At 45.2% G+C, this 10,825-nt stretch overlaps 1 protein-coding gene across 3 annotated transcripts in view; it reads right to left on the reverse strand.

Moving 5' to 3' along the window:
• Positions 1–7,023, reverse strand: part of LOC127573423 (interferon-inducible GTPase 5-like) — a 33,929-nt gene extending 26,906 nt beyond the window's left edge. For 2 of the 3 annotated variants that reach the window (XR_007956775.1, XM_052021630.1), the window contains exons 1-3: positions 6,856–7,023; positions 4,320–4,419; positions 3,424–3,528 (exon numbers count right to left, since the gene is read on the reverse strand). Coding sequence is in view for 1 of the 3 variants with exons in the window: in XM_052021630.1 (XP_051877590.1) it covers positions 3,424–3,528; positions 4,320–4,419; positions 6,856–6,874 (224 nt within the window). In the remaining 2 variants the exon portion in view is untranslated. The remainder of the gene's footprint in view (positions 1–3,423; positions 3,529–4,319; positions 4,420–6,855) is intronic. The other variant, XM_052021631.1, reaches the window with a different exon arrangement.
• Between the last annotated feature and the right edge of the window lie 3,802 nt (positions 7,024–10,825).

Genomic DNA, 10,825 nt, shown 5'->3' on the forward strand with positions numbered 1-10,825 from the left:
TGCCGGAGAGACGTGATTAAGCTGGAGACATTGCAGAACATATTCACAAGGATATTGCCTGGATTGGAGAGGTTGAGTAAAGAGGAGAGCTTGGATAGGTTGGGTTGTTTTCCATGGAGCAAAAGGGGTTGCAAAATAACATTATATAAAATTATGAGAGGCATAGACTGGGTAGATAGCCAGAGTCCGCTTGCCATGGTAGGGGCGTCTCCATCCAGTTCGCATAGAATTAACATGTAAGGGAGAAGTTTTAAAAGGGTTCTGAGGGGTATAATTTTACACACAAAGAGTGGTTGGTATCTGGAATGAGCTGCCAAAGGAGGTGCTGGAGGCAGGAACAGTATCAACAGTTAAGGGGCATCTGGACAGATGCTGGAATCAGCAGAACATAGAAGGATGTGGAGTTAACACAGGCAAGTGGTATGACTTTAGATAGGTATAGAGGCAGTGGGTCGAATGGCCTGTTTCTATGCTGTATAACTCTATGACTCGAAGTTTTGTGATGTATTATGGAAGGTGCACTGGCTCAAGGTGTTTCACAAGCTCTTTGTATGCAAGTGGGACCACGAGACAGAGTGGGTCTGTGTATTAATGAAGTGAGTGGAGGACTGGGGAGTATTCAGATAACACTGTATGGAAGTAAATAACTTTGTCATAGATCTGCTCAATCTTTGATAATGCAAGGGCACCAAGACCTCACCTGGATGGCAGTGAGAAGAGCCCTCCTCGTCAGATCCTTCCTGCAGGGTTGGAATCTCATCCCCAATGCCCGTCGTCCTCGAGATGCTGCAATAAGGATGAGATGATCGTCCACCTCTTTGTGGACTGTGCATTTGCAAGGAAGGTCTGGAAAGGGATGCAAGGGTTCTTGGCAAGGATTTACCAGAGTACCCTTATTTACTGGCCATTCTTAGGGATGCACTGCATGGCAAACACCAAATGCTGGTGGAAGATCATCAACACAGGGAAAGACGCACAATGCCTGCCCAAAGTATGTCCCAAAGTAATGAGATGTGGGTAAGGGAATTCTGCTGGCTGGCACCTTCCAGGCTGTAGGTGTACATGCTGATGGATGTACTGAAGCTTGGTGCAGCCAATGCAAAGTCTTTGTGTAGATGCATTGGAGTCGAAGGTCCTGCTGCCACTGAGTACAGAGGGGCTGGGTCCTATGAAACAGCCGCACTAACAATTGAAGGGTATATTGTTCAAAGAGACCACATGTGGGTCATTGGTGCTTTGTAGTAGAATGTACTAACCTGATGACTCTACAAATGAAAAAAAAATGACAACACCATGAACGTATAAGGGTGTTGTTATTTTTTTTCGTTTGTAGAGTCATCAGGTTAGTACATTCTACTACAAAGCACCAATGCCCCACATGTGGTCTATTTGAACAATATACCCTTCAATAATTTGTGCAGCTGTTACATAGGACCCAGCCCCTCTGTGTCCAGTGACAGCAGGACCTTCGACTCCAATGCTTCTCCACAAAGACTTTGCATTGGCTGCACCAAGCTTCAAGAAAACCATGACGTGTTTTGTTCTTCTAGTACATATTTTTACAAAATTATAGTTTATATTGAAACAAAAATGGAATACATTAAGTTTTGTTGGTTTACATTATCATCGCCCACCTTCATTCCCTGTTCTTGCTGCGAAATGCATGCTGCTCACAATAATATCTGTATTCATATATTTTACTCTGGCTGGGCCAACACTACACTGTAACCTCACTTCCAGAAGGATGGGCTTCATACAGTCTCACAGGTCCCACAGGTTCCACATCTGACTTTCCCACACTGTATTTCCTCATGCAGCTGTGGTCAATGTGAATGCTGTGGTGTACAACATTTTAAGTACTATATTATGGGAGCTATCCATCTGTTGTACCAACCTACATTTAAGACAAATCCATTTCGTTCTTTTATCTCTATCATGTGGACCAAAGCAAAACACTCCTCACATCCAGATTCGCCTCCCCAGAGTAGACATTACCACCGTCAGCACATATGTTAGTTCCAACTGCAAGTATTCTCCCTGAGTAAGTGACTGCTGCTAAGCACCTATTAGTTCTGGCAGTAACAATCTCAGTCCTTACAATTCCCAGCAGAAACATTACTTATCTATCCATTCTTTCCAGTGGAAATAAAACAGAATAAATGTTTGTTATGCATGGTCCCAGCAACATTTAGTGTGAGTAGGGTAGATTATGCTGTTTTACATCATCCACACTACTCAGATCTGGTTAATTCCTTGAGCCAATATATGCTTGCAAAATTTGCAGATGTTCTCTGGTACAAATCTCCCATCAAGTCATACCTCCTGCCCGAGAGGCAGACACTAGTGCTGTTGGTGCTATGGTTGTTGGCAGATCATCATAATCTGAAATCCACCTTTACAACGTACACGTCCGTTTGATGTCTTTGTAGTTTAACCTGATTGATGTGAGACCATTGTACTTTTTTGGGCAGCTGTACAGCAAAGTCCGCTGGGCTAGCTTTGCCAATAATACACTTCTATCTGTCATATTGCCTTCCAACTCTCCTACCCAGGTACAGTTTCTCATGTTCTTTTCTTGTGGTTTATGACTCTAAATCCCTTTCACTGGCCGGATGCTTCCTGTTGATATTCCCTGCAGTTTGTTGATAATCTCATCCAATGACCTTTCAGTACGTGTGTAAATTACACTATGTCCTCTTAATCTACGATTTGCAAGGTGGGTCCCTCGCGTCACTTCAACGCTTTTCCAGAGGCACCAACAGAGTGTGAACGCATGCCTGTACTCATGAGGTTGCGTTTGGCGTGCCTGTATGTTTAACGGGGAATTGTCAAGCTGAGGCATGTAAGCTGAAACCAACTCACATACAAGGTCTAATATCTATGGAGAAGTCTTTGCCACCAGCCTTGGTATCCGTTTTGTTTTGGTAATCCACGGGAAAGCTATGCCACTCTTTTGAGAATAATAATTTGGTGTTGTCATGGTCCTCTGCTTTATTCCCGTCGGTTTGCAAAACTGAAATAAAAGCAGGAAATGTTGGAAAATCTCAGCATCTAAAAAAACAGGTTCCAGCCCCGAAAGGCTGACTGTTTCTCTTTTCACATATGCTGCTTTCTCCAAATTTCCCGCAATTGTTCATATTTCAGTGCCTGCAGTCACTTAATTTCTGTTTCTAATACATGTACCCTTAAAAATGTTGCCCCTTTTGATGGACGTATCGCTGGGACACTGCGAACCCCTAATGACAGACATATTTCGATGCGTGGCCGCCTCTTGTCGCGGACATGGCCGGACGAAGTGCTGCCCCCTTGTGGTAGACATATCCATGTGCAATGCTTTCCCCCTGTGGTAAGCATGCCCAGACGTGCTACTGTCCCTGAAAGGCAAAGGTGAATTTCGACTGTTCCTCTTTTTCTTTACATCACCTGCAACGGTCGATTGGTGGCACGAACCTCGATCCAGACAATACTACAGTGTTCGATCTGCTCCTGAACACGCTCTTTACCTGGCAGTCTCGAAGGATCAGAATCCTAGGGATGACGCAAGGGCAAAAATTGGTAACGTTCTTATTCCTTGATGTCATATGTGATCAAAATAACGTTCATTCTGAGAAGAAAATCATAGAATCGTTAAAGAAAGAGGGAAGCCACTAAACCCATCGGCTCCACCCCATCCATCTGTAGAATAATGCCATCGGTCCAAGCCCCTGCTCCCTCCGCACACCTCTGCAAATGGTTGTCCCTCTAGTGCCCATCCAAGTCCCGGAGAAAGCCCGGACTGACTCTTTCAATCCCAACAGGCAGTGAGTTTCAGATCATTACAAGTTACAGTATCACCAAAGCTTTTTTCTCAGATCCCTCTTACATTTGTTGCCCATCGTTGTATATGTATTATCCCTGGTCCTCGACCCATTTCAAGTGGAACTGTTTCCCCCTATTTACCCACTCTAAATTTTCCACACTCCCACTCAGTTCTATCCTTTCTCTTCTGAATCTTTACCCCAAGGCGACCAACCCAAGCTTCTCCGGTCTAAGTTCAAGATGGAAATCCCTCATCCCCGCACTTCATTACACAGCGTGCTCCATATGGATCATATTTCATCCGGGGACATTGGGAACACATTTCTGCACCTCCCAGACGTGTGGTCAAATTTCATCTCTGCTTCATTCCGTAACACTGACAAATTGTTGGACATCTCACTTTCAGGTCTATACTCTTCCTATAAACCACAAACGCACGTGGCTGTTGGGTGTGTATGGACAGTGAATCGTTTCCCATCATGATGTGCTATCAAGAAACGCAAATGAGCGAATATAATTACAGGGGAAATTCTTTGAGAGTACATCCAGATACTTCTGAATATGTGCTCAGCTTGGCTTGCGGTAAGCATGCCCAGACGTGCTGCTGTCCCTGAAAGGCACCTGCAAAGGTTTAGAATGGACACGGAGTTAGCTCACTCCTGGTTCATAAACTTTCCCACTGACAATATAATTAACACCATCCACCATGGTCATAGCTCCAGTTCTCAGTTCTCCAGGCAGAAGGAGGAACCTCTCAGTACCAACACTGTTAAACATTTCCATGATTATACTGTTATCAATGAGATTGCCTCTTGTTCTTCTAAATGCCAGCGAACATATCTCAATCTTTCCTCATCGGACAGGCCACTCAACCTACGAATCCTGCTCTTAAATCTCCATTGTCTGCGAATCGTCGTAGGCTGTACTGGTTGCGTTATGGATGCGGCAAATGAACGCAGTTGTCCAGATGTGGTTTCAGTAAACCCTGCGCAAGTGCGGCAAACCCTCTTTACACTTGCATCCAACGTACACATAATAAGGGGCAACCAATCAGTTACCTCCTTAATTGTTTGCTGCGGCTGTATATTAAGTTAATGTATTTAAGGAAGAAGGACATTCAAGTGGCTTTGAACATCAGATTTCATAACTTCTTACAAAGTTAACTATGTTCCAGCTTTGTATTCTGACTTTTATAGTGAATGACTTGACTTTTCCACCATGTGCCATCTCAGCCTCTGAAGTCTTCGTTCAAGAGTGAACAACTTTGTCTCCGTTAACTTCAGTGAAGAGGAAGCAGCATTGTGTCCAAGGTGTTTGGCAGCACTGCTAGCACCCCCCTCCCGCCCCCAAGGTCCAGACAGGCATCAACTGCATACTTTAACGTATATAGACTATCCTCATAATCTTGAGCTCTTCATGCTTCTTTATTTCTTTAACTTTTGCTTTTTTAATGACCAAAAAGTCATTCATTAGTACAAGAGCATGCTCAGGGTCAAAGTCATGTCCCCTGGAGGAATCATGTGACTCCATCATTGCCAGACGTCTTTCACAGGCAGGACTGCCAAGACGGATGAACCTTGCGAGATATGGTCCATCTACTTCTTACACCGTGTCTAACATTTTGTCGCTTCGACCACTGCAACTGAGGCATGTAAATTGAAGTTAAAGTCACCGTTCAGAAGGATCGTGTTCAGCATCCCATCAAACCCCACAATTCCCATCGAACCTCACACTTCCTTTCTCTTCTTCTTCACTTCCTCTTACAGTAGCTGGAGAAAGGAGATGGATGACAAACGGGAAGACGAGAGGGAGGAAGTGGTGCAGAATGCAAAGGAAAGGAGGGATGATGCTGGAGCCTGCTTCCGGCTGGAGAGTCGGGGTGTCACTGATAACACTATGATTTCAATGAAGTCTCAATCCAATCGCCAGTCACCAGTAGGTGAAGTGACATGACAACACGTAGATAGACCCGGACTTCATCTGGGCTTGGGATGACAAAGGGCAAGTAGTTTTGGAATCCCATGCTCCAGGCAATAAGCATCTCCAAGAGCAAGGAGTCTGGCCGACTATTGCTCAACAATACCTAAACAAAACCTGCTATCATCCACACACTTTGTGTTGGACGGTAAAGCCTCCAGTTCACCATGTTGTGGTGGGAACCACGCCTCTCTCCACCCGAAGTGCACCATGTTGTGGTGTGTACCATCCATGTTACTTCAACATCACCTGTCCAACATGTGGCCTTGTGCGTCGGTAAGCATACACACAGCAGGCACATTTCTACTTGGTGATCCTTTCCCAGTGATGTACTGATGATGGGGACGAAGGGAATTCATTGTTGTATCCCCATTACCATCTCATCAAAGGCTGGAATATCCGTTCAGCGTCGGACATTCCCCACAGGGGTTGGAGGGCCGGGTATTGTGGGGCGAGTGACGGACACTCTCCTCGGTAGTGAACGGACATCCGAAGAGTCAGTACAAAGGAAGATCCCATTCAACTACAATAACCTGCTCTGAATGGTTTCACTGGCAACAACCACTCCAGTCATGGCTAACTGGAAAATTGCTGAATTCCAGCGGTGAGTGAAAATGAATGCTCTCAACGTCACGATAGCATTCAGTTAAGTGCGATTAGTGTGCGGGTTCACCTTCATACAACCCTTACATCGTTATCAACTGTTAGACACCAACTTTGGTTATAGCTCTTTTTACCATGTGGTTAATCGTTTCATAATATGTAGGACTGGGAACGTGAAATAAAACACTCTGTGACAAAGCCAATTCAGTCCCCGCAGGAATAAAGGTCTCGCTCTGTGTCACAACGTCGTCTTGTTTCCTTCAATAGTCCTTGAACAATCCAAGGCCCAAACAATGTTTTAATGCACAGACCACAAATAGCCCATAGCAATGCTTTCCGCTTCCCCCACCCGTCCCCCCCCTCCCCCATCAGACCGTACTTCTTTCTCATGCACCAAATTATTGCTTGCCTGGCTGGGTGAAGACCCCCTCCTCTGAAGATCGTTAAAAGGGAGGATTAGGAGACCCACTGCCTCACCTGGCAACAGGAGCTCCATCAGCGTTAAGGAGGTGCACCAGCCCCCAATGCGCTCGCAGCAGGGACCTCTCTCGGAACCTGGAGCAATAGGAAAGTTTCCTTGCAATCAGAGCTTTATGTCCGGACGGAGCAACTGGCAGTTTTGCAGGCTAAGATGTAAAACCACAAAGTTCGTGACCTCTCGTTGTAGCTGACAGTGAACAGAACATTTTCTCAACGCGTAGCCTCAGTAGGAACTCAGCTGCAGGAACTGAAACAATGTATACACGAAACTCTGAGACCACATCTCCGAGTACCGCACCAAAAGATGTTCTCGCATGTCGGTATGACATAACCGGATGCACAAGGTCGGCGAGAGATCACAGAGCATTTATATCAGTAACCTACCAGGTTGATAACTCTCATTTCCCCACCCCCCTCCCCCACGACCCCAGAAGACATTGGCCATTCAATACCACTGATCTGCGAACTTTCGGGGAGATTCCTGTTTGGAGGAGTTGATGCTCCCAGGACAGGGGAGGCCAAGCAGGAAGGGGGAATTGCGACAGTGATGGGCCCAAACTCCGAGAGCAGACGCTGCGACGCTGATCTCGGACCCTTTTGTTTTGCGCTACTCGTGCTGCTTTGACTCAGCATCTCTTGGGTTTTATGTTTGCACACTGAGCATGATGCAGGCTGTCTCAGAATGTCGAATGTATGCAAAATCTGCAGATGGAGAGACCAATAGAGGGCGAAGCTGATTCGATGAAAGTGCAGCCATAATGGGCCGAATGTCAGAATCAAGTCTGTAGAATCTGGGGTCTCACAGCGGGTAAAGCCCATCTACATCACATCATGGGATTATCGGGTTCACAAGGGTTTCTTGGCGATTGTTGTGGGAGGAAAAGTACCAGCAGGGATCAGCCATTCGGCCCCTCGTCCATCATTCAATAACATCATGGCGGATCTTTGTCCACTTTCCTCCACTCAACCCATATCCCTGAATCCCCAGGCCCTGTTTCCGAACCAGAAGAACATTCTGCACCCTGTTCCCATCCTCTCCCGCTGCGTTAGGGTTTTGTATGTTTAAAGGAATCACGTGTTATTCTTGTAAACTTATGAGGATACCTGTCCCATCCGTCTAATCTTTCGTCAAAGGACAACCCTCCTCATCCCAGCCACCTGTCCGGAATAGGGAAGAAGGGAGGATTGGCCTTTGACGGGGGATTAAATGGACAAGGCAGGTAATCTCTTAAATTTAGAAGAGTAATATGTGATCCCTTTGAGACCTCCCCTATCACAGGTTTGTTCTTCATTGTTTGATGAAATCAGAAGTTCATAATATTCCAGTTGCAATTCTAACATGCCTTATATAATGCAGTAGGCACGTTTACACGTGCTTAAATCAACTTACATTGAAGACCAACATATCCCTTGTCTTCAAAATTTCTCACGGCATCTGCACGTTAACTTAAGTAATTTGTTTTCATGGACACCCAGATCCTCCCACCCCTGACACCTTGCAACTTCTCACAAATTAAAAGTAACTCTCTTTCTATTTTTTGAGCAAAGCGGGTGACATCACATTTTCCACATTATATGCTACCTGCCATTCCCTTATTCATCCATTAGCCTATCCATATCCTCCAGAAGCTTCTCTGCAGCCTGCTCATGAATTCATTACCGGCCAGGTTTTCCTCAACTATTCCTGTCAGCTTCAGAACAACGAATGTCATCAGAGGATCTGGCTCCTCGCACATTCAAAAACCATGCACAGAGAAAGCAACTCAAAATGTGAAAGTTCTGTTGTCACCCACAGAGACTGCGATGAACCCTTCTTTTTGCCGGACCGTCCTGAGATCACCTTGAAGTGTCGGGCAAAACGAGAGTCATAATTCATTGCTAAGGTTGACAAATGACTTTGTACATTCAGTGCGTGTCAACAACTGAGGAAAGTGAGGTGCTGGAGGAAGAGGAGGAAGAGGAGGAGGAGAGAGGTAATGGAAGGGGCAGGAAGGAAGCAAGACTGTGAAGGAAGTCCCTTCCCTGCAGGTAATGAGGGAACCACCGATAACACTGGGATTTCAGTGAATGCTGAATCCAAACAGTATTCATCGGAGGATGAAGGAATCGGTGGCAATGGGCAGAAATGTGTGGACAACGTTCAGGCTAGGGGTGATTTTTGTTTAGGTTAATCAAGGGCTCCAACTCCACACACACTTCTGCTTGTTCTCAGGTGATCTACTCCGTTATTTATCACTTACCAAATGCCTTAAAACGTTGCACCACTGATCTACCCTCCCTGGTTACAGGGTTTGGAAGAGCTAAGGTTGTAGTGTTGTTTAAAAAGTGTGGGATCAATTTAATAATTTCAGGCCAGTGGGGTTAACATCAGAGTCGAGGGAGTTATTAGAATCCATTCTGAGAAACATAACCACCTTCATTCAGAAGGTTCAGATGAGTTAGGAATGGTCAGCATGAGTTTACTATGGGAAGATTGTGTCCTGCAAACTTCGTTGAAATACTTGGGAACACTGTTTGGGAGGAAGGTCAATGGTGGAATTATAATTTGATGAAATGTACGTTTGAAAACAAAATAAAAAACTCCAAGGCAGGTTTATCAGGCGACTAAAACACGGTGGTCCAAGGATAGAGGCAAGCGTGATTAAAATGGGCAAAGAGTGGTGTTCTCTATGAACTTTAGTGACCAGTGGGGCTGTGTGCAGTGGGGTTCCGTGGGGCTCAGCTCTTGGACACTCGCCGTTTATGGTCCGCAGGGATGATCAGAACATAAAGCTGGGGCCATGGTGAACAAGTTTTCTGATAATGCCAGAAATGTCGGTGAGATTGATAGAGGAGGATATCATGCAGAGCACAAAGGAATGACTGGAATCCAATCTGGGGATGATTGAGTTGATGCTGTCAGGGCGAGGAAACGAGAGAAGAAAATACATGACGAACTTTTGTGTTCTGGTTCATAGAAGAACAAAGGGACGTTGGAGTGATGTTCAGAGGAATATATATCGTGAAAAAAGACCTGTAGATATGATAATAAAGTGCAACATTAGGATCTTGACCCAGGACATCCAGAAATAGAATGGTTTGTAAGTAAACAAGCACCGGCAAGGACAGAAATCATCGATGGAATTGAGTCTAGAGTCTCCAAAGCATCGGGTATCCTGCTGGGCCAAGGTTGTTCAAGGAATGTGGGGTTGAATCAAACGTAATGAAATAATCCCGGGTGACTTTATTATTCAGATGAATTGAGATAATTAAAGGGAAAATATTGGAAGTAGTCCACTTGGGCAGAGTAAACATAATATAAAAAAACATGCCAACAGCAGAGATTTTGAAGAGCAATGAAGGGAAGTTTCCAACATTCGCTATAATTATCCATCATGACTGAGGTAAACTGACCACATTCCCAGGATTTCCGAATGTATGCACAGAAATGCGGAGATCTGGAAGTCTTCCGACGCTGGAATCATCGTAAAGTTCAGTGAGGGAGCAGGAGCTCAGGGACTTACTCATCAGTCACAAATAAAGGTCGGAGTGTTCAGCTCCATGTCCAGGTGGGTGTAAGAGAACTTCCCTGCTGAATCTGGAGTGTACTGCAACATTGTTTCCCTCTGAGCATGTTACAGCCTCGTGAAGAGCGCAAACCGTATAACGATAAACTATAGCGGGAAATAACCAAGTCGCTGGGATGTTATATAAACATTTTCTATCGGTCCTCAAAGAGGAACTCAAATTATCACCAAGTAAATTGGACCGGGCGGCAGGTCAGCGACAGGAGCAAAGTATGAATATTGGTGAAGTATTACTGGAGGAGTGTGTGGATCTGAAGGTCAGGAGTTTACCCTGATGGCAACATCTGAGGAAGGTGGCCACAAAGACGGAGTTAGCAGTGGCAATGATGTCCTGGAATTCACTAAATTCAAAGTTGCAAAGGAAGGTAAAATATGTGGTACCGTTGTTCAGAGAAGGAAGG

Source organism: Pristis pectinata, chromosome 8 (genome assembly GCF_009764475.1).
Source record: "Pristis pectinata isolate sPriPec2 chromosome 8, sPriPec2.1.pri, whole genome shotgun sequence".
Lineage (NCBI taxonomy): Eukaryota > Metazoa > Chordata > Chondrichthyes > Rhinopristiformes > Pristidae > Pristis > Pristis pectinata.